The sequence below is a fragment of the Manis pentadactyla genome, chromosome 3 (genome assembly GCF_030020395.1).
Source record: "Manis pentadactyla isolate mManPen7 chromosome 3, mManPen7.hap1, whole genome shotgun sequence".
Taxonomy (NCBI): Eukaryota; Metazoa; Chordata; class Mammalia; order Pholidota; family Manidae; genus Manis; species Manis pentadactyla.
The window spans coordinates 185639525-185664693 of record NC_080021.1 but is presented as its reverse complement, the minus strand read 5'-3'; the positions used below and the strand labels follow the sequence as shown (position 1 = coordinate 185664693).

Genomic DNA, 25169 nt, shown 5'->3' with positions numbered 1-25169 from the left:
TATAAAAGCCTCTTCTTCATGGAGTGCTACTCCATGGGTCTCTGGACCAGTGAGCAATGTTTTTGCCTGTGCCTGTGGTGAATGAGGAAGAATGTCTTTTTGTAACTCATTCATCTGGAAATCTTCTAACAACGTGCCTGATCCAATACTGGAAGCTCGTTTTCCTTGACAGTCCTTCTCTACATTGAGTTCATCAGCAACAGAGGTAACCTCAGTGGTGTTATTAATGGAAACACAAGGAGCCATTTGTTGTTCATAAACCACCTCCTGGACTATGCTACCTCTGTTGCCATTGGAACCTTCTGTAGTCATTGTGCCACCCATGTCTACAAAAGCACTTGGCTTCCTACAGGGCTGGGAAGTCACTGGAACAACAGTTGAAAGGCTATGTTTTTCCCCAGGAGCATATTGCTTTTCATCCAAAAATGACAAGCTGAAGAAACTAAAAGAGCCACTATGAGAGGCATCCTTCTTGCTGCTTGAGCTGGTAGTGGAAAAAATCGAAGGAAGTGTAAATAGCCCTTCCACTTGAGATTTGGTTCTCAGTAGAGCAGCAGAGGCTCTGTTCTCAGATTTTTCAGATCCAGTCAGGAAAGAAAATATACTCTTTCTGGTTGGCAACTCTGTTTGTGATGGAGATGTTGTGGCAGTTGAAAAACTCTTGTCTTTGTCAGAAAAATCATTTTCTTCATTCAAATTTCTTCCGTTCAGAATATCAAATGATATTTTGTTACTTCTTGAAACTTCTGTCACTGTAGACACACCACTAGTTTCTACTGAATAATTTCTAGAAGCCTCGAGGCAATTTATTGAGAAACATGAATTTGATGACTGCTGGATTAGGTGATCTCTGGAAGATAAATATTTTTCAGCCAAATTATTACCCTCAACCTCCCTTGTTGATGGTTCCTTAAGCCCACTGTCATCAACAGGAGTCTGCTTGTTCAGACTTCCAACTTGAACCTTCCCTTTAGAGGAAATTGGTGTGGCAGGAAATTTCACAGAATTCTGGCTAGTTAGTTGTGTGGGATTAGGACTTGACTTGACCTCATCTTTATTAGTCATTGAAGAAACAGACATATTTTCAGTAGTCTGTGTAGGAGATACACTGGTTTTAAAGAAATCCCCAAGAGTATCAAAAAAATTTGAAACACCAGAAGATTCATTCTTTTCCTGAGAAAATATCTTTCTGTTTTTATTATCATTCTTTTCTAAATTTGGTGATCCTTCTTTATTCACCTGGGTTTTAAAGAGGTTCAAAAATCCAGATGCGTGTTTTTCATTTGTTATGGCACTTACCGAAGAGTCTTCTCCATGACCAAAGAGTTTCAGTGCACTTTTAAATAATGTTCTCTCAGACTCTTTGGAAGGCCAGTCCTGGGGAAACTCACAATTCTTATGTTCATCCCTACTAAACTGTGATGGAAGAGGAACTGAAACAGAGTCACCTGTAATGATTCCATCATCTTCTATACCTGATTTAGCCTGAGGAATTGTTTGGCTTACCTGGAAAACAGATTTTAACAAACTTTGTTTTTTCACATCAATGCTTTTATTTAAAGGGACTTCTTGCTTCATACTTTTAGTAACTTCTGGTTGCTGAACATTGGATAATATTTGTCTCTCTGAATCCTTGAGAAGACTTTCCTCCTCACTTTGGGAGTTACTCTCTAACTGCTTACTAAAGATTAATGACTGAAGATCATTGTTTGTGGCCTCTGCTAAGGTTGACTGTTGATCTATTTTCTGCATGGCCAAAGACTCTAAGGATTCAATCTTATCAAACTTCAAAGTACTTCCAACCAAAGCACCCAAAGCAGAAAATAACGAAGTCACTTTGTTTAATGATGACACCTCTTCTATTTGCTGTGGGCTGTTAGTCACATTTTCAAGATGAACCAAAGAGGCAGCTTCTTCAGAAGACTGAAGCCACTGGAGACTGGAAAGTTGAACTGATGAATCCTTAGCAAGAAGCTGGTTCTTATCTTCCTCTATAAATTGATTTTTATTTAAGACATGATTACCAATGGTTTGGAACTGATTTCTGAGATCCAAAGTACATTCAGAGTCTTCAGAACTACACACACTTTCTTCAAAAGATCCAAAATCTCCCTTAAACTTTTGAGGATTATAGCCTGAAAAATCTAATGGTTGGCTGTAACTTGACTCTTCGAGTATTTGTGAAAAGGTTCCTAAATTTAGATACTTTGGTCCCTCACTTCTTGGCAAAACTAAAGATAAATCAAGAGGGTCATCAATTGGTTTGTCATCAATGTACCACAATAATTCATCTTCCTTGTCAAGTACTTTTAAACTACAGGCAGAAATAACACTGTCATCTGCTGTAATACTTGATAGACCATTTGTCTGTAAATCAAAATTCAAATACTCTTGATAATAATCAGGTGTAAATAAATATGCATATTGTCCAGTAGAGTCAGTAAGAAGAGAATAGACATATTGACCATCATGGAACATAAAATATCCATAATCTCCATCTTCTGATGGCCACCACACTCCATTTTCAAGATATGACAACCATTCCTGGTATTCATAACTGACACTTGAAAACATAAAGTTTTCACCCAATGTTAACGATTCTTGACTAACAATGGGGCATGTAGTCTTCTCATAATCTGAAAAACAACTTAAGTCAATGGGCATTTCTTCTAATGAATTTTCAGTCTCATTAATTAGAAGATGAAAAGAATTTTCATATAATGAGTTAGCTGCCCATATATCACTTCTTAAAAAGTAATCTTTATTAAATGCTAACTGGTCCAATGATTCATAAGGTAAATCATACCAAATGACACTTTTTGGATTTGTTCTGCCCTCCAAGATATTTGCATTTTGGTCTTTTTGGCAAAAACTTATTGCTGAGTTTTCTGAGTCAGGCCACAGGAAAACATCAGCTGATGGAAATGTATTTGGATTCAACATATAATAAACTGGCTGAAATTTTCTGGAATTTTTAGAGAACTCTCTTATATCAGAGTCCCATTCGTAACAGAAAGGATTGTTCATCTCTTCAAAAGCCTGATAGTGGCTTGACTTATTAAGAATGTTAGTATTTTGTATAGGTGGATTTAACTTGTTTGCATTTTCATGTACTTTTGCCTCAAGAACACGGTGTGGTGTCAGCCTCTTAGCCAAAGATTTCTCTAAGAGGTCCTGCTGAGCATTTGGAACACAGTGAAATACTCTGTTCTCAGAAAAAGAGCAATACTTTTCACTTTGCTGGTTTTTCCATGTAGGAGGGTAATGGCAATGATCAACCCAAGCATCAGATAATGGTACATTTTCTTTGGGTAAAGGTAAGGAACTTTTTATGAAACCAGAAGTTTGTTTTCCAACATGGCTCCTCTGGTTCTCAGAAGTTGCACATGAAGTAATAGGGATCTCATCCAGGTATAAATGCTTATTCCCATTCAAATTCATAATGTCACCTGAAGACATGGACTTTGCTTCATCTGGTTTATTATCAGTTATACTGCTATTGGGTATCAAGTTAAATATTCCAGAGAGTACGCTTGAGGAGTTATTCCTGTGATGAGAGTCATCATTTTCCAAATTTAATTCTTTTTGACTAGACAAGTTGTCAAGAGAAGAAAACCTGTTAAATAGGCCAGAAAGGAGGCCTCCTTGGGTTTTCCTGGAAGCTTTATCTACAGGTTTTTCCTCACTGAATCCATTAACCAAGGTGGATTCTGAAATGGTAGAAGTAAATGCTAATGAATAGTCTGATACTGTTGAAGATCTCACTTGTATAGGAGTCTTACTTTCTCCTGAAAAATCTGACGATGTATGGTTTTTGGACACAACTCCAGAGATGGCTACGGTATCTCTTTTGCAGTTCTCTAGTGCTATGTGGTCACTTGAATTTAATTCCTCCATACTCCCAAATTTCTTAAGATTATTATTAATGTTAGGAATTAAATCAGACTTTATTTTATTAACTGTGGCATCTTCAGAACAATTTATTTGGTCATTCTCATTAAATGTTTCTGTATCACCAAATTCCCCTATATCATTATGAATATTTGGAACTGAACTACATTTTATTGAACTAAGTGTGGCATTTCCATGGCAGTTTCTTTGGATCCCTTCATCAATAGTTACTGCTGAGCCATGAAAACTCTGGTCATTGACAGGGATATGGCTGTCAGTAAAAGGAAATTTAAACAAAGAAAAAATACTTCCTTTCTCTCTTAAATCCTGCTGCTTTTCAGAATGACCAAGAACTCTGAAAAATGGAATATGCAGTTTTCCACTAAAGGAAAAGGAATGTCCCTCTTTCTTAGGGCCCCTTTCCCATCCATCGTCTTCCAACTGGTGAATTTTCATAGATTCTGACAAAGTTTCCTTTGAACAGGTCTTGGGGGAAGTGAGCAAAAAGTGACTAAAGGATTTTCTGAATGGCTCAAGGAAATCATCACCAATAACTTTGTTTCCCTCTAATGGCTTTGAAGAAACTTCTTTATTTGCAGTTCTACTGTCAGCCACACAAGGATGTCCTGGAGTATCTTTGGCACATATTTTTGGATCATCTGGTAACAGAGACAGATCTGAACCAGGTTTTCTTTCCAAGAGACTCTCAATATCATCTTTATTACTTGCAGAACTAGCTAAGTTTGAAGGTTCAATGGCGGCTTGGAAAGACAACAAATCCTCACCAGTGAGCATTTGGGACCAGTCTATAGTTTCTCCACCACTCCTACCTAAAGCAACCATGCTACTGTCATTGCCATGGGTGTCTTCCCTTTGATTTGACTCCAAACCACACCCAAGGAAGCTTTCCTTCCTTGTCTTGGTCTGGTCATCCTCTTTCTTGGTCTCATCTTTTTCCAAAAAGATCTTCAATGGACTTAGCATGCTAAAAACAGACTTTATAACTGAACTCTGACTCTGTGGAGCTGAGTCCCTTCCAACAGTTTCTGTTGCATTCTGAAAGCGTAAATTTCCAGTTTTACTGTCCACGTGTTCATTTTCAGAGGTTTTGTCATGTCTGCTAAAATCATTATTAGCTGCTTGAGAGTATAATGAAGACTGCATGGAAAGATCCTTCTCCAATACTGACTTGGCTCGGGGTCTAGATCCCGAATTAATTGTTTTTATTTGATTAAGAGTTTCTGTCTTCTCTGGAACTATATAAACCAGCTTTTCCACGGAGGTTTTTAAATGTTTTGTGTTCAAGCCCACCTTTTCTGTGAGTGAACTGAGCAAAGAGCCAACACCACATTTCACTCCATTTAGCTCAGGGAAAGAGACAGCACTGTCTTTGTCATTCTTGACAGTGGTTAAAGGTGGTATTTGATTTCCAGGTATTTTCTGTTCTGCATTATCAACAGTACTATTGTGTTCAAGGGTTTTAGTTTTTGAAAGGGAACCAAATCTAACAATCTCCTCTTCCTTCTCTGCTAAATATTCTGATACTGTTTCCACCAAATACTGAAGCTCATTTACTGTATCAACATAGTCCTCCTTGGGCTGCTCTATAGAGGAAGGGGTCATCTCTTCCACTGGAAACTGGGGCAGACCTCCAAGTATGTTCGCATCACAATTCATCCTTTGTAATGGGAATGCTGGATTTGCTACATAACATTCTTCAGAAAAGCCTCCAGCATGATGAACATTAGATGGATGACATGGTGACAGTAAACCTTCCTGCTTATCAGAAATGGGGGAACCCAGTTCATCAGAAGTGCTGTTAGTAGAATCTTCAAGAGTATCTAATGAAGTGAAATTAGTCACATGCTGGTTTAAGCCTGATGACTTTTCACAGTTCTTAAAACAACTGGAAAGATCATAATCATGACTTTCCAATTTAGTGGACCACATGCCACTCCTAACCACAAATCCATTTTTGTAAGGATACAAAATTGGGTAATTTTCTTTCTTCTTTTCAGTGTAGCAAAGGTTACAGTTTTCAGTGTTAGGATATGTACTTTTGAAGTTAGTTTTAGTTCCTGATCTGTCATATTGTCTTCTTTTACTGTCTTCAAAACAACTGTATAAGGTTTTCTTTTTCCTTCTCCTATCTATTGTATCATATTTCTGAGGATATCTGGAGAAAACAGATGTTTCAAACTTAAGGTTAAAGTTAAAGTCAGTAGAGAATTCTGTTTCCTGGTTCTGAGATGGTATCTTTCTCCAATTCTTGTACTTTGGTTGTACTTCTTGGCTATAATAGTTATCAGTTTTTAAAAGAGTTCTAGTTTCTTTTACCTCTACTTCTTTTAAGTTTGTATTATTCTTTTCTAGAAACTCTTGTGATTTTCTCCCTTCTATCTCCTCATATGTACCTTCTTGCTCTTCAAAGTCAACATCAAAGAAAGATGAAATAATCCTAATTTTATCATTTTTAGCCTGCAAGCCTTGTCTGATGTCAAGGGACAAAAGTGAAGGAATAGTAAGGCAAAAAAAAGGAGGAACAAGGAAAAGAACAAATTATAAGATGTAGTGCACATTCAATGAGAAAACTAGAATAAAATTATCAATTTGATAAAAGGCATTCAAACTGAAATAACATTGTAAGGAAATCCACATGTTCTCAATCAATACTATATAGCTATGTAGTCAAATAGGTTTTCCACATCATAAAAAGAACAGCTATAATATAGCAACTTTAAAATACTTTAAATATAAAGTATTAACCTTTAAATCTCCTATCCTTTTAGAATCTTTTTACTTTTAAAAAAACAAACAAAATGAACACGTTTCATCAAAATTTAAAATGTATTTGTAATGCCAGAGTTTAGAACTGTTAAGTATCCCATGAAAACATATCAAGGAATTTCAAGAATCCTAAAGTTGTTGATGAATTTGGGTCTGAAAAGTAGCCAAGCTGTTAACTTGCTTAAAGTTATATTTAAGGCAGTATAGCCATAGCCAAGAAAATATCAAACATATTTCTTTCAAAAAGAAAAATATATATACATAATAAAAATAATCTTTGACTATCAGAAATCAAAGATTGTTACAAAGAAGTCAAACCTTGTTACAATACCAAGAGCAAATTACTTCAAGCATTATAATTCATTTGTTAAATCTAAAGACTATATGCACTGAGGATCACAGTGAAATGAAAATCTTTCCTTATCCTGATTACAACAGAAGCTACACATCCAACTTAAGTCAATGAATACAAAAGACAGCTGACCTTTCTTTAGTTAGATTAGAAATGGCTTGCTTCCCATGCACTGCGGGTGGGGGTGGGGGGTGTAGAAAGGGCCTGAAGACTAGGAGCTTGTCAGCTCTGTATGTTTTTTTTTTATTAAGGTATCATTGGTATACATTCTTATGAAGGTTTCACAAGAAAAACAATGTGGTTACTACATTCATCCTTATTTCTGTATGTTCTTTTATAGATCTAACATCCAATAGCATTTATTTGGGAAACAGAAATAAGATCAAAGTGGTCACTTAGTCATTAAAATTCTTTAAGAGTAAGACTGATATTCTTTTGATTCCTCTCAACACGAGAGATACTTTGACCATATAACAAAGTCAACTCTATTATCAAACCTCAAATTATGTATTTTTACATAATTTACAAAAATTTCAGTTATTCTCTACTAGTTAGGCAAAGCCCACTTTATTAAGAAAATCCAATTTAACAATTTTTTTTTTACATTCAATTTCATTACTCTCCAGTATCCTCAAAAATGCAAATTAAAGATGTCTTCATAGTTCCAACTTAAATTAGTCATGGCTGTAGTGAATGAAGCCAATTTTTTAATATTTCAAATTAATTAGAATATACTGCAAACATGTTTGTTCCCTCAAGGATTTTAAATGTCCTTCCTAAAAAACTATTTAAAAACTTAGACTATATCTAAGAACTCAGTATTTATAGTAAAAATTTAAAAATCAATGCTAGTGATATAATTTCTTCAAAACTCTCTAAAGGAGAAATCATTTCAAAAGTTTAAGTTAAAAATGTCTACTAAAAGTTTACTTTAAAATCATGTTAATTTTTCCTTTGCTAAAGATGAAAAAGCACTTACTGTCTAACTTCATGTCATATACTGATACAATGAAATCAAATTCATATGGGATCAATTAAAGAAAAATTTTAGGAAAAATATGCAACTTAAAGTATATCGGTAATGCTCCTCTAAGTGTTGTTTATTATAGCAATAGCCCAGGAAACACCAAAATGATAACAGGGTGATGACTAATTAGGTGAACTGCAGTTGTCCAGAAGAATATATGGTCATTTAGGTTGACGTGCCATTATTATTTCTGGCCTGTACATCTTGGTGGCAAATACAGAGGGAAAAGAGACAAAAGGTTTCTTTCCTTAAAGTAGGACAGTATAAACAACTAAAATCAAATGAATAAAATATGCAAATATTCAATTAATAAACCAGCATGGAGTGGGGACCAACTAAAGTAGGATTCCTGGCATGTTTCTTTTTAGAATCAGATTATAAAGAGTGAGGATTCTAAGAGATCACTGATACATGGAAAATTTCATGGACAATATTCTCAGAGATGATAGTAAACTGAGACAAGATATTGTCTAGCAGGTTGATGGCCATCTGAGGCACAGGATAAATATTCACCTGTTTGGTAAAGTGGGCCAAAAAAATGAAATCACTCCATAGTATGGTGAATTTTAGCAACCAAAAGTGAGCTAAATTAGAATGGCTTTTTAAAAATTAACCTCCAACCAATTAAATAATTGATTCAGGGAAAGATCATCAATGGATGCTAAAGTCAATGGGTATAAGGTTGTTGGGCAAACAGAATATTGACACAATCTCAGGTATTATTCCAGATTATCCTTAATTACAGGAGAGAAAGCTAACTTTACATTGGAAAAACTTGATTTTTACCAGATTTCTTAACCAACAGATCCAACTAAACATCATCACTAATAAGACATAGTAACACTATGCACCTACAGATGCATTGTGAAGGAAATATCATCTATGTAGTGTTTTTCACAAAAATGTTTAACTTGATTATAAACAGGAAAAAACAATCAAGATAAAACCAAATTTCAGTGCACTCTCAAAGCAATTGGCCTGGACTCTCCAGAAAATGTGTCTTAAACAAAAACAACAACAAAAAGGTAAACGAATTTTGTAGAGTGTAGGAGACTATACAAACAGGAAAATCTAATGTGATGCACCGTGATCCTTAAATGGATCAGGATCAACACAGATAAAAAATACATTCAGAACATTATTGGGACAACTGGAGGAATTTAAATATGATCTATATAAAGTAATACCAAATAATTATATATTAAATAATATCACTGTATCACTGAATTTCTTGAGTGTGATCCTAGTTTTGAGGTTTTGTAAGAGGAAGTGCTTTTGTTTACAAATAATGTACTTCCTGGTAAAACAACATGGTATCTGCAACTTTCAGTCTTCAAGAAAAGAAAATGTAGGTATATATGGATATATATTAGAGAGAATGAAAGGAAATGTAGCAGAATGTTAACATAACTGGTGAATCTAGAAAACATGAATATGGGTGTTCACTATACTATTTCTTTAACTTTTAAGTATGATTTATTTTTAGTTGGGGGAAGAGAGGAAGAATATATATATTTTTTTCTATTCATAAATATATGACAATAGTGTATGAAAGGGAACATAAAAAATAAACAAGGGTGGTGAGAGAACTAGGGGAAGGGGATGGGATGGAGAAGGATAAATGGTGTGGGTGGCAGGTTCTTTGCTGTATGCTGTATTGTACCTTAACATTCATTTAACCACGGGAATGCTTTATATATTTAAGAAATTAATAAAAGAAATATTTTGAATGTTCCAGCAAAAGTACTGAATCTGCTATGGAGAGATCATATAAATTGGTTTTCTTCTGAAGTTCCCACAGAAATATTTAGATAGGAGGGACTATTCGAATTTTCAATATCTGTGCTTTTCTTTTTTTAATCTTGGTGAAAGGTCTAGGTTTTTTTCAGCCATCCATCCCAAGTGGGCCTGCTTTCTTTCACCAGGTGAGAATCATTGATCATAAAGAGAAATATTACTGATGAGAAAAAAATGACTGAGAATCTATACAAATGCCCGTAGATTGGCCCATACTACTGCTATACTTCCACTACCACCTCAGGTTAAAGCATCCCAATGCCAGTTGCATCCTGAAAAGTGCATGCTAGGAACAGAAGTGCTTTGTTTCCGATACCCACCTGAGGGCCTGCCGCTCTGGATAATCGAGGTCATAACTTTGCATAGTGTCATCGCAAGAGTCCCGGCAACTGCCTTGCAGTAGCAGATGCTGTGGTAATCGCACAGGCACAGGGAAGTGGTGCACGGAAGCATTGGGCTGGGAAGTTGTGTGATAAGGAGGTGGGATGCTATTGCTGGTCTCACTGCGATAGTCACTATCTCGGTCATCAACAGCACTATCAGGATCTTCAAAAGCTGTGGAATAAGCATAGTCAATGAAAACACCCCAGCTTCATTTAGTCTTCAAAATTCTTTCCACTTCTAACTTAGGTAGCCACGGTCCAGACCTTGAGAACAAGAGCAAGCTGAGGGGTACATAAGCCCCTGTCCGCAAAGCCATGTGCAGAACTGTTTCAATTAATACCCACAGACTATCTCATTATCAAACAAGATAAGACAGTTGGTTTAATTTTGTGCTGATTCTTAGAGTTCCAAGTTCCAAGTTGTACTTTCTCTAGTTACTGTAACTGTAATGAAAATCTGCTTTTAAATGTCATAAATAGGGGCGGAAGATGGCGGCGTGAGTAGAGCAGCGGAAATCTCCTCCCAAAACAACATATATCTATGAAAATATAACAAAGACAACCCTTCCTAGAATAAAGACCAGAGGACACAGGACAATATCCAGACCACATCCGCACCTGAGAGAACCCAGCGCCTCGCGAAGGGGGTAAGATACAAGCCCCGGCCCCGCGGGAGCCGAGCGCCCCTCCCCCCAGCTCCCGGCGGGAGAAGAGCAGGCAGAGCGGGAGGGAGACGGAGCCCAGGGCTGCCGAACACCCAGCCCCAGCCATCCGGGCCAGAGTGCAGGGCCCCCGATACTGGGAAAACAGGGCAGCAAGAACAGTGAGCAGGCACTGGAGGCTGGGCGACAGAGGACATAAGAAAAGCGCGCGACCATTTTTTTTTTTTTTGCTTTTTTGCTGCTTTGTTTTGGCGAGCGCTGTTTGGAAGTCTTAAAGGGACAGGGACCCCAATATTAGGGAAACAGGGCAGAAAGACCGGTGAGCAGAGGCCTGAGGCTGGCACCGGAGAATAAAGAAAAACGAACGACCACCTTTTTTTTTTTTTTATAAAAATTTTTTTTTTTTTTTTAATTAAAAAAATTTTTTTTTCTTGTTTTTTTTTGTGGTCGTTGTTTTGTTTTGGCGGGTGCTTTTTGGAAGTCTTAAAGGGGCAGGGCGGGCCACTTAATCCAGAGGTAGGGAATCCGGGACCTCTGGGCACCCTAACCCCTGGGCTGCAGGGAGCAGGGAGGCCCCTTACAGAGATAAATAGCCTCCCAGCAGCTCCTGCTCCAACGCGACTCCACCATTTTGGAGTAGCTGCCCGAGCCAGGCCACACCCACAGCAACAGCGGAGATTAACTCCATAGCAGCCGGGCAGGAAGCAGAAACCCTGTCTGCGCGCAGCTGCGCAGCACAAGCCACTAGAGGCCGCTGTTCTCCCAGGAGAGGAGGGCCACAAACCAACAAGAAAGGAAGTCCTTCCAGCCGTCACTCGTCCCAGTTCTGCAGACTATTCCTATCACCATGAAAAGGCAAAGCTACAGGCAGACAAAGATCACAGAGACAACACCAGAGAAGGAGACAGACCTAACCAGTCTTCCTGACAAAGAATTCAAAATAAGAATCATAAACATGCTGACAGAGATGCAGAGAAATACGCAAGAAAAATGGGATGAAGTCCGGAAAGAGATCACAGATGCCAGAAAGGAGATCGCAGAAATGAAACAAACTCTGGAAGGGTTTATAAGCAGAATGGATAGAATGCAAGAGGCCATTGATGGAATTGAAATCAGAGAACAGGAACGCATAGAAGCTGACATAGAGAGAGACAAAAGGATCTCCAGGAATGAAACAATATTAAGAGAACTGTGTGACCAATCTAAAAGGAGCAATATCCGTATTATAGGGGTCCCAGAAGAAGAAGAGAGAGGCAAAGAGATGGAAAGTATCTTAGAAGAAATAATTGCTGAAAACTTCCCCACACTGGGGGAGGAAGTAATCAAACAGACCATGGAAATACACAGAACCCCCAACAGAAAGGATCCAAGAAGGGCAACACCAAGACACATAATAATTAAAATGGCAAAGATCAAGGACAAGGAAAGAGTGTTAAAGGCAGCTAGAGAGAAAAAGGTCACCTATAAAGGGAAACCCATCAGGCTAACGTCAGATTTCTCAACAGAAACCCTACAGGCCAGAAGAGAATGGCATGATATATTTAATACAATGAAACAGAAGGGCCTTGAACCAAGGATACTGTATCCAGCACGACTATCATTCAAATATGACGGTGGGATTAAACAATTCCCAGACAAACAAAAGCTGAGGGAATTTGCTTTCCACAAACCACCTCTACAGAACATCTTACAGGGACTGCTCTAGATGGGAGCACTCCTAGAAAGAGCACAGCACAAAACACCCAACATATGAAGAATCGAGGAGGAGGAACAAGAAGGGAGAGAAGAAAAGAATCTCCAGACAGTGTATATAACAGCTCAATAAGCGAGCTAAGTTAGGCAGTAAGATACTAAAGAGGCTAACCTTGAACCTTTGGTAACCACGAATTTAAAGCCTGCAATGGCAATAAGTACATATCTTTCAATAGTCACCCTAAATGTTAATGGGTTGAATGCACCAATCAAAAGACACAGAGTAACAGAATGGATAAAAAAGCAAGACCCATCTATATGCTGCTTACAAGAAACTCACCTCAAACCCAAAGACATGTACAGACTAAAAGTCAAGGGATGGAAAAACATATTTCAAGCAAACAACAGTGAGAAGAAAGCAGGGGTTGCAGTACTAATATCAGACAAAATAGACTTCAAAACAAAGAAAGTAACAAGAGATAAAGAAGGACACTACATAATGATAAAGGGCTCAGTCAAACAAGAGGATATAACCATTCTAAATATATATGCACCCAACACAGGAGCACCAGCATATGTGAAACAAATACTAACAGAACTAAAGGGGGATATAGACTGCAATGCATTCATTCTAGGAGACTTCAACACACCACTCACCCCAAAGGATAGATCCACTGGGCAGAAAATAAGTAAGGACACGGAAGCACTGAACAACACAGTAGAGCAGATGGACCTAATAGACATCTATAGAACTCTACATCCAAAAGCAGCGGGATATACATTCTTCTCAAGTGCACATGGAACATTCTCCAGAATAGACCACATACTAGGCCACAAAAAGAGCCTCAGAAAATTCCAAAAGATTGAAATCCTACCAACCAACTTTTCAGACCACAAAGGCATAAAACTAGAAATAAACTGTACAAAGAAAGCAAAGAGGCTCACGAACACATGGAGGCTTAACAACACGCTCCTAAATAATCAATGGATCAATGACCAAATCAAAATGGAGATCCAGCAATATATGGAAACAAATGACAACAACAACACTAAGCCCCAACTTCTGTGGGACACAGCAAAAGCAGTCTTAAGAGGAAAGTATATAGCAATCCAAGCATATTTAAAAAAGGAAGAGCAATCCCAAATGAATGGTCTAATGTCACAATTATCGAAATTGGAAAAAGAAGAACAGATGAGGCCTAAGGTCAGCAGAAGGAGGGACATAATAAAGATCAGAGAAGAAATAAATAAAATTGAGAAGAATAAAACAATAGCAAAAATCAATGAAACCAAGAGCTGGTTCTTCGAGAAAATAAACAAAATAGATAAGCCTCTAGCCAGACTTATTAAGAAGAAAAGAGAGTCAACACAAATCAACAGTATCAGAAACGAGAAAGGAAAAATCACGACGGACCCCACGGAAATGCAAAGAATTATTGGAGAATACTATGAAAACCTATATGCTAACAAGCTGGGAAACCTAGGAGAAATGGACAACTTCCTAGAAAAATATAACCTTCCAAGATTGACCCAGGAAGAAACAGAAAATCTAAACAGACCAATTACCAGCAACGAAATTGAAGAGGTAATCAAAAAACTACCAAAGAACAAAACCCCCGGGCCAGATGGATTTACCTCGGAATTTTATCAGACATACAGGGAAGACATAATACCCATTCTCCTTAAAGTCTTCCAAAAAATAGAGGAGGAGGGGATACTCCCAAACTCATTCTATGAAGCTAACATCACCCTAATACCAAAACCAGGCAAAGACCCCACCAAAAAAGAAAACTACAGACCAATATCCCTGATGAACGTAGATGCAAAAATACTCAACAAAATATTAGCAAACCGAATTCAAAAATACATCAAAAGGATCATACACCATGACCAAGTGGGATTCATTCCAGGGATGCAAGGATGGTACAACATTCGAAAGTCCATCAACATCATCCACCACATCAACAAAAAGAAAGACAAAAACCACATGATCATCTCCATAGATGCTGAAAAAGCATTTGACAAAGTTCAACATCCATTCATGTTAAAAACTCTCAGCAAAATGGGAAGAGAGGGCAAGTACCTCAACATAATAAAGGCCATCTATGATAAACCCACAGCCAACATTATATTGAACAGCGAGAAGCTGAAAGCATTTCCTCTGAGATCGGGAACTAGACAGGGATGCCCACTCTCTCCACTGTTATTTAACATAGTACTGGAGGTCCTAGCCACGGCAATCAGACAAAATAAAGAAATACAAGGAATCCAGATTGGTAAAGAAGAAGTTAAACTGTCACTATTTGCAGATGACATGATACTGTACATAAAAAACCCTAAAGACTCCACCCCAAAACTACTAGAACTGATATCGGAATACAGCAAAGTTGCAGGATACAAAATCAACACACAGAAATCTGTGGCTTTCCTATATACTAACAATGAACCAACAGAGAGAGAAATCAGGAAAACAACTCCATTCACAATTGCATCAAAAAAAATAAAATACCTAGGAATAAACCTAACCAAAGAAGTGAAAGACTTATACTCTGAAAACTACAAGTCACTCTTAAGAGAAATTAAAGGGGACACTAACAGATGGAAACTCATCCCATGCTCGTGGCTAGGAAGAATTAATATCGTTAAAATGGCCATCCTGCCCAAAGCAATATACAGATTTGATGCAATCCCTATGAAACTACCAGCAACATTCTTCAATGAACTGGAACAAATAATTCAAAAATTCATATGGAAACACCAAAGACCCCGAATAGCCAAAGCAATCCTGAGAAAGAAGAATAAAGTAGGGGGGATCTCACTCCCCAACTTCAAGCTCTACTATAAAGCCATAGTAATCAAGACAATTTGGTACTGGCACAAGAGCAGAGCCACAGACCAATGGAACAGACTAGAGAATCCAGACATTAACCCAGACATATATGGTCAATTAATATTTGATAAAGGAGCCATGGACATACAATGGCCAAATGACAGTCTCTTCAACAGGTGGTGCTGGCAAAACTGGACAGCTACATGTAGGAGAATGAAACTGGACCATTGTCTAACCCCATATACAAAAGTAAACTCAAAATGGATCAAAGACCTGAATGTAAGCCATGAAACCATTAAACTCCTGGAAGAAAACATAGGCGAAAACCTCTTAGACATAAACATGAGTGACCTCTTCTTGAACATATCTCCCCGGGCAAGGAAAACAACAGCAAAAATGAGTAAGTGGGACTATATTAAGCTGAAAAGCTTCTGTACAGCAAAAGACACCATCAATAGAACAAGAAGGATCCCTACAGTATGGGAGAATATATTTGAAAATGACACATCCGATAAAGGCTTGACGTCCAGAATATATAAGGAGCTCTCACGCCTCAACAAACAAAAAACAAATAACCCAATTAAAAAATGGGCAGAGGAACTGAACAGACAGTTCTCCAAAAAAGAAATACAGATGGCCAACAGACACATGAAAAGATGCTCCACATCGCTAATTATCAGAGAAATGCAAATTAAAACTACAATGAGGTATCACCTCACACCAGTAAGGATGGCTGCCATCCAAAAGACAAACAACAACAAATGTTGGCGAGGCTGTGGAGAAAGGGGAACCCTCCTACACTGCTGGTGGGAATGTAAGTTAGTTCAACCATTGTGGAAAGCAGTATGGAGGTACATCAAAATGCTCAAAACAGACTTACCATTTGACCCAGGAATTCCACTCCTAGGAATTTACCCTAAGAACGCAGCAATCAAGTTTGAGAAAGACAGATGCACCCCTATGTTTATTGCAGCACTATTTACAATAGCCAAGAATTGGAAGCAACCTAAATGTCCATCAATAGATGAATGGATAAAGAAGATGTGGTACATATACACAATGGAATACTACTCAGCTATAAGAAAAGGGCAAATCCAATCATTTGCAGCAACATGGATGGAGCTGGAGGGTATTATGCTCAGTGAAACAAGCCAAGCGGAGAAAGAGAAATACCAAATGATTTCACTTATCTGTGGAATATAAGAACAAAGGAAAAACTGAAGGAACAAAACAGCAGCAGAATCACAGAACTCAAGAATGGACTAACAGGTACCAAAGGGAAAGGGACTGGGGAGGATGGGTGGGTAGGGAGGGATAAGGGGGGGAGAAGTAGGGGGGTATTAAGATTAACATGCATGGGGGGGTAGGAGAAAAGGGAGGGCTGTACAACACAGAGAAGGCAAGTAGTGATTCTACAACATTTTGCTATGCTGATGGACAGTGACTGTAAAGGGGTTTATAGGGGAGACCTGGTATAGGGGAGAGCCTAGTAAACATAATATTCGTCAGGTAAGTGTAGATTAGTGATAGCAAAAAAAAAAAAAAGGGCAGTTCCTGTGTGGTAACCTCCAACGAGTTCTACACAAGGGTATAAAGGGCATATAAAAGTGTAGGCAAAGGGTCTGTTTGTGTTTATACAGAGGATCAAAGCCTAATTGGGCTACCCCGAAAATGAACTAAGATACGATATGAAAAAGAACTTCCAACATCTGCACCCTCTGGAAGACTCATGCCAGAAGATGATCATCAAAAAACCCCAACAAAGATCCACGCACTGCTACAGCTGTAGATGCACTCATCCCACCAGTTCCTGGACTTGCCATGGGAATGAGGAAGGAGATATCTAAGCTGGCCTGTGCATACAGTAAAACAACAAAATTGGACTGGATCTATACTGTTGGAACTCAACCAAGAATTTGGAGAAGTGCAAATTGTAGCGCTCCAAAGTCTTACAACTACAAACTATTTATTGTTAAAAGAACATATGGCATGTGAACAGTCCCCAGGAATGGGTTGTTTTAATTTGTCTGATTTCTCTCAGACTGTTCAAGTTCAGTTGGACAATATCCACCATATCATAGATAAGTTTTCACAAATGCCTAAGGTGCCTAACTGGTTTTCTTGGTTTCACTGCAGATGGCTGGTAATTACAGATATGCTTTGGTTATGTAACTATACTCCTATTATGTTAATGTGTGTGTGCAATTTAAGTAGTAGCTTAAAACCTATACATGCTGAAGTTACTCTACAAGAAGATATATCAAAGAAATAATCAATCTTCCCATGTTTTCTTCCGCCTGCTACTTCTATAGCTTTTCTTCTTCCTTCCTAATTACTACCCTTAAATAGAATTCGTGCCTCATATCAAATTTACCGAGTATCATAATTCTTCCAAGTGGTAAAGATACCTCAAGACAAATGCTGGGCATAGAAGCCACAGGGCATAAATATGCAAAGAAGTAAAAAGCTAACTTTTTCAAACAATAAGGCTTCTCTCTCACTTACCAACTTCACATTTCCCTGTATGGCCCCGGAAGATGACTGGTTAGCCAGAGACGGGTAAGATTCCTCAAGGGAGGAACAACCTAAGACAGGCACAGTCGCAGGGGGGCCATCAGGTGAGAAATTGGGGATCAACAGAGGTGAGGCTTAGAACCTCACCCCCCCGTTCTGAGAGAAATCTTCTGCATACGTGGATGTTTTATTGCCCTGGTCTAGCTTGGATTAACACATAGTCTACAGGCACACACCTGATCATCTACATGTGCTCTCTTACAACACTAAACTATGTTTTCTACCTTTATCTTGTATCTACCTACCACTTCAGCATTTTATTAAAAATAATAATAATAAAGAGAGAAATGTGGTATCCACATATAAATCAAGTATAAAAACCAAATGAGTATTTATATTTGAACTGACTGTTTATAGTTCATAATGCATGAGCAAAACCGAAAGTTTCTGTGATGACTGCCCTTGTACTGTTCACTATGTAACTTATTCATTATGTAAGAATTTGTTCTACATGTAAAAACTTGTTTGTTATGCCTCAGAAGATTGGAGACTGACAAAAATTAGGCTTGGGGTGGAATAATGATTGTGCATTGAGCATTGACTCCCCTATACAGAATTTTATTGTCGTTAACAACCATTTGATCAATAAATATGAGAGATGCCCTCACAAAAAAAAAAAAAAAAAAAAAAAAAAGGACAGACTTCCAATGGTAAAATAAATTAGTAACCGGGATGTAATGTATAGCATAAGGAATATAGTCAAGATATTGTAACAGCCTGGTAGGGTGATAGCTGGAACCTAGAATTATGTATATAAATGTTCTACCACTGTGTTGTACACTTGAAACTCATGTAATGTAATACTGTGTGTCAACTACCCTTCAATAAAAAATAATTATTAAAAAAAAAAAAAAAAAAATGTCATAAATAGATTCTGGTCCTCTACTGCCCATTATCAAAATGGGCAGAAGGGAAAAAATAGGTTTTCTCTATCTTAGAAAAGGGAAATTTTTGTTTAAAGTTGGCTTGGTGTCTTCAGACTTTAAAAATGCATGGCCAATCCAAATAAGCAGGTCCAACATCAGCAGCTGGTCCAAGAAATCAGTAAGATAAAAGCCAAGGCTCAGAAGTCAAGCCCCAAGTTGTGGATGCAGCTGAGAATGACAACAGTCTTACTGTCTTGCTGCAACAATATTTTGTGGTGGTTGTTGAAGTCATTCCTGTCAAGCAGCTACACACTGGGGTCAGAATTCCCATCCAAAGCCTGGGTTGACAAAGAAGCAGAAAACGTAAGCACAGCTAATGGGATCCTGCTGACAGTGCAGCCATGTTTATCTAACAGCAGTGACTATAATTTCATAAAATTATACTGCTTTTCAGGCCAGCACTTGACTGGCTAGTTTTTTTTTTTTTTATGTTAGCTAAAAGGACTGTATTACAAATCATACTCTAAGAAAAAATAAAAATATGCAACACTATCTTGGAAAGGAAGCTCAACTGAATACTGCTTTGTCATTTATTTCATAGAGGAGCCATTTCTGACACCATCCCCGTACGTGTATAATTAACGAGTTCCTTTATGCTCTTTCTTACCAAGTTCCTATTTGGCTCACAGTGAGGAAAAGGAACATTCACCATCCTGAAAAAGAGATACTTTTGACAGATGATGGACTCCTCATATTAGTAATGAAAAAAAAAATCTTGGTAGGAATGTAGGCAGTGGAAGCCTCCTGGAGATTTTAAGATTAGGCTTTTACAATCACTCATGTAGGAGATAAGAACCATGTACTGGAAATGGAAAAGAGTTAACGAGCTAGGGAAAAAAAATCCAGACAAATGATAAAATTGGGGGACAGATGGAAGGTAACAGGGAAATGACCCCTTGACTTCTGCATTAGACAATAATTCCTCTAATAGATAACAATTCCAGTAAAAGAGATAGGGGGCACAAACATGAAGAAAATATGAACACTAGATTCCAGACAACACTCCTGTGTACAGCTGGGAGTAGCAGTAAGAGGATCTTATGAACTCTTCCCATCTGAGTTCACAGCAACATAGGGACTGAAAAGCTTTCTGTTTACAAGGCATTCTGATCACACATTAGGAAAAATAGCTTTTGGAGGCACTGGTTTTAGACCCTGATGCATTTATTGTGGTGAAGACTAGAAAGAAAAGATCAAGAAACAAAAACCAGTATGCCTTTCACACTTAATTCTTTCTGAACTACAGAAGGAGTTAAGCGTGAAGAAAGCAGTGCTGGATTATTCATGCATACAGATGAGGGGGCAGAGGCAACAAAGGAGACAAAGCCAAAAATCTACTTCAACTCCAGCTGGAGAAGTATGAGCATATAATCCAGAGAACCAAGGTTGAGTCTCCAAAGAGATAGCAATGGTAGATAATCCTACTGATTATGAGGCCAGGGAAGAGTAGCTCAGCCAGAGTTAGGATCCCAGAATTCAGAAGCAGAAGCCTTAGTTTTTCACTGCGTCTGACCTATTACTCCTACAGAATGCTCTGCTTTGTTATTTTGCTAGGCTAAGGGGAGGAATATTCCAAAACCTTCCAAAGGCTGACAACATTTCTACACTAAGGAAATAAAGAGAAAATATTAAGAAACAAAGTGCTCATGGAAACAAGAGATTGGGAGAAAAAAAGAGAATATGAAAAGTGGGCAAGGTCAGGAGAAAGGAAATACAAGTCAAGTGAGGGGAAACAAAGGAGAGAAACAAACATACCAACAAAAGGTCGAGGTCAAAGGTGAGATTTCTCCTCCTACACAGCCTCCAATTTCCTTAGAAAGTAAACCTGCTGGCACCACCAAGGCTGATTAGATTTCTCCAAGGGAAATTAAAGAAAAGGCGTGTGCACGCTGTGTTTACAGGGTGCTGGTGATGGTCCCTTACTGGCTCTGTACTCTATATCACAGCACCATTTCACCTAACAGAAAACTCCTGGTTTCACTGAGAAGGAGAAACTGAGGGCAGGTTTGGTTACTCAGCCTAAGAAGAACTTGTGAGCTAGTTCAAGGTTAAAATTGAAAAGCCCCTGGAAAATTAAAAGGCTGGGAAATTCTACTCATTCAAATATTCACTGAGTGCCTGTAAGTCCAAAGCTAAATAACACAGGAGATTCACAGCACAGAGTTAGTCTAATAGGAGAGAAAATATGGACATAAATACAATACAAAGTAGTAACTATCATGAGAAAAGTGCAAACCAAGTACTGCATGAGTCACTTCCTGTTAGGGTGAGCAGGGGAAGCATTAAGGAGAGGACCTTGAAAGTCGGCTGGGTATCCAATAGCAGAAATTTTGGGGGGGAGAGAAAATACCTTCTAGAATCTGGATAAAAGCATTGGCATGAGTAAAGGCCCAGTGGTAGGGCTTTATATGTTTTTGAGAAACATTTTGTAGCTCATCTGGCAAGTACATAAAAGGGCATAGCAGGGAATGAAAGAAAAGAAACCTGGAAAAGGAGGCTGGGGAGAGTAATCTAATCTGAGGCAAAGATGGGCCCCAGGCACAGACTGGGCACTCAAACAAAACTGAACGAAATACTGAACAATGAGAATCTCTGGTATGTGGTGCTCTCATATCAAGTCCCTGTCTTTAAATCAAGAGTTCATGTAGAACTTTATCAGCCAGAGAAGAAAAGAGAATTCAAACCTTTTTTTCCCATGGCTTAGTTACTTTTTCCTACTTGAAAACCTTAAGTTATCTGAGATCTCATAGGCTGTCTTTAAGCAGCTCCCTAGTGGAAATAATCAGAATTCAAATCACAGAAATTCAAATCTCACTCCACTAGGAATTCTACTAATAAGACAAAAATCTGGCCCCTCTTAGCACCTATTAGATATCTCATCACTGGGACTCAACGAACCCCCCTGTCAGATAGGTAACACAGCCAATATTGTTAGCCTATAGCTCTATTATCTTGCTGGAAAGAATTAGATGCCCACTCTCTCAGCTCCAGTACAAAGTTTACCTCCAGCCTAGTTGCGCTGGTTCAAACCAGGTCCTCAGCCTCTTGTTCACTTCACAAAACCAATGACTTCTCCCAGAATGAACCTTCTGGTTGCTGCACTCCTTAGTCAAGAGATCAAAGACAGGGTTTCCTACACGAGGGGGATGATGGTACTACTTGTGTCTGGGGGAAAAAAATCAGGAGCTCCTGTCAATATTATAACTGGGATTTAGGTTGGGACTTAGGTTTGAAATTTGTTATACATACTCGTACATATGTACATACACACACAGTCTTCAAGAAACCAGCCTGTCTGGAAGGACATAACATTCTACTGCAGGTAATTATCTCCTGAGATTCTGGTAGGGGAAGAATGGGGAATGGAATTATATATGCTTCTATGGATGAATATCCAGCTTCAGAGTTCAGAGGGATTATGTTAAAGGGTAAGATCAAGAAAATTGTAAAGAAGTCAAATTCTATGTACTCTGCTGCTCTCCCCAGCCCAAAAAGGTCCAGTGACCTAAGAAAACCACAAATGGTAGCAAAGAAGAGACACAATTTTAGCAAAGACACAATTTTAGGACAAATTCAAAGATCATTTCCTCATCCCACCAATTAATATTCATTTACCTTACTTGAGCCTACCCTACTTGTATTCCATTAATTTTACCTAATATACAGAGAGCATCTACATTCTACCAAGCATAAGACAAATCTACCAAGTACTCCTGGTCTATGCTATTCATTATACAGAGCATATAAAAAAAAAACTATTGCTTCCATATTCCTTTAAACCTCCTCTGGCCTAGGTCTCCCTCAGAATATCATCATTTAGGAGCTGATATACCCTTCTTTATTCAAAATGAGAAAAATCTGATCTATTTAAAAAACCCTTCCTATCTCTCTGTTCACCAAACCTGAGCCTACTACAGTCTATCTATGAGAAGCTCAGACATGATACTGTGGGAAAGAGCAATTCCCTTGTCTGGAAAGTGATGATGTTCAATTGTGTTGCTCTTTATTGAAAGTTAAAAGGCCAAAGAATGGCATTACTTTCTAATCTTCCAATTTATCATAAAAACACTGTAGCCTATTAGGTGCTAAGAGACAGTCACTTTTCTCTGGATTGTCTATAAAATTTCACAAAATCCACTTAAATGCAAAAGCTCCGAATGACAGGAGAAAACTGAAAACATTTTCTACTCATTTTTTAAAATAAAAATATTCAAAAAATTTTTAATAATTAAATAAAATTTTTATTCCATATCCAAACTGAATGTGCAACAACTAATGTAACAACAACAAAAATTACTAAAAATAGACCTCTATCCCAAGAAAAAGGAGTAATTAAGGTTCATAGCTAAGAATATGGGCTATTGAAGTCAAAGGTAAGCTCCTCTGACTCAGCCACGTACTTGCTATATGGTCTTGAAAAAGTTATTATAGTTGTTTCTTCATCTGTAATATGAGAATAATAATAGTGTGAGTCTCACTGGTTACTTTAAGGATAAATGCAGTCAAGTGCTTAGCACAGGTCTCTGGAACATGGTAAGCAATTGGCATTTCTTGTTGTTTTGTCATGTTGCCAGGTTTTTGCTTGCCTTATAGGTTCCCACAATAGGTAGCAGGAAGATCAGCACACTTTGACAGTCCTAATATCTGCTGAGGGATCTTCACTGTCTGGGTTAGAAAACCCTCAGAGTTCTGAGAGTGCAGCTCCCTTGAAAGTTTGCTATAAGACTCAAAATTCTGGATGCATCGAATGATGCCAATGCAGGCTGGTTTCATTATCTGAGCCAACTCCCAACCCTGGGACATAGGCTCAGTAACAGGCTCTTTAATTATACCCTTAGAGTCAGTTTTATTTTTCCTATGTACTTACCTTCTTCCTACCACCTACCTACATCTCTTCCTCTCATCCCTAAAAAAGGATATGTTGGTTTAGTGTGCCATTTTAAAATTTTAGTTAACTTATTTAACTTCCCAACCATAGGGGGAGAAGGGATTTGAAATAAAATCCTCCCAGGCTATAGTATAATTGCCACAGAAACTGTGAGAGGGTAATCACCTTGTTACTTTTTAAAAGAAAACTGAAAAGTAATCACATAGAATTTTAGAATATGTCTATCGACCTTGATTGCTCCACGCCAAGTGACAATGCTGCTTCTCAAGCTCTGGGCCCAAAGAAGCCTCTCCTTTTAGGTCACAGCCTCATCCTTGAATGTATCACAGCACTGCATAGCAGTTTCTCACACACAGTAGGTGCTCAATAAATATCCACTGTAATAATAATCTAATGATTTGATCTCATCTACTGGGTTCATCCCTAAGTCAGTATAACAAGTTATGCTCTCTGACCAACCAGTTCCCTATTCTTACTTCAGCCTGGTACAACTATAAGAGAAATAACACCAGTCTAATTAAGCAAGTTTCCTTCGCCACCCCAAAAATGCACTAAAACATCTCACTAGCCATAGAACAATTACTGAGAAGAGTTAGGTTTTGCTAGGTGTAAGTGCCAAGAAAGGGAGATTATATGTGCAAAGGCATGTTCACTGAACTGAAAATAGTTCTAGCATATCTGAATGAGAGTCTGTAAGGTTATGAAAGAACCTGATCAAAGAGGATCTTAAGTAATGTTTAGAAATTTAGCAATGTTAGGAATCTGGAATTATTTGGAGGGTAATACAGAGCTATTATACTTTTTAAGCAGGGCAAAGATAGGATCAGATTAGTCATTTTAGACAGAGAACAGTGGTACAATGTGACCAATGGTTGGCAGGAGAGGAAGAACCATGGTAGTGTGGTTCCTGAAGTCAAGAAAACAAGGTTTCAAGGATGGAATGGTTAACAAGTGCTAAGTGCTACATAGCAGTCAAATAAAACAAAAATGAAAAAGACCTACTAGATTTAGAAACAAAGAGGCTGCTAATAACTTTAATGACAGAAATTTTAACGAATGAAAGCTAGAGTATAGATTGTTCAGAAGCAAATGGAAATATATGCAATGGAATAAGAACACATCAAAAGATTCTACAATCCATACAGTAAAATGTTGAATGTGAGCAAAGTGGAGGTCACTGCTTATCACAGGATGTCAAAAAAGAAGCAAGCGCGAAAAGACAATGGCCCATTGTGCTATAGAAAACTCTGCATACACTAAGAGCCTATTCGAAAACCAGCAACATTCTCAAATTGGGCAAAATGAGTGTCAGATTGACAATTTTAATGAGCACCTAATGTTTCCCACCTCCCTAGAGCCC

At 38.1% G+C, this 25169-nt stretch overlaps 1 protein-coding gene across 6 annotated transcripts in view; it reads right to left on the bottom strand.

Moving 5' to 3' along the window:
- Positions 1 to 25169, bottom strand: part of UNC13B (unc-13 homolog B) — a 302361-nt gene that overhangs the window by 107745 nt on the left and 169447 nt on the right. For all 6 annotated transcript variants that reach the window (XM_057498809.1, XM_057498808.1, XM_057498810.1 and 3 more), the window contains one exon: positions 10175 to 10409. In XM_057498809.1, the coding sequence (XP_057354792.1) occupies positions 10175 to 10409 (235 nt within the window). The remainder of the gene's footprint in view (positions 1 to 10174; positions 10410 to 25169) is intronic.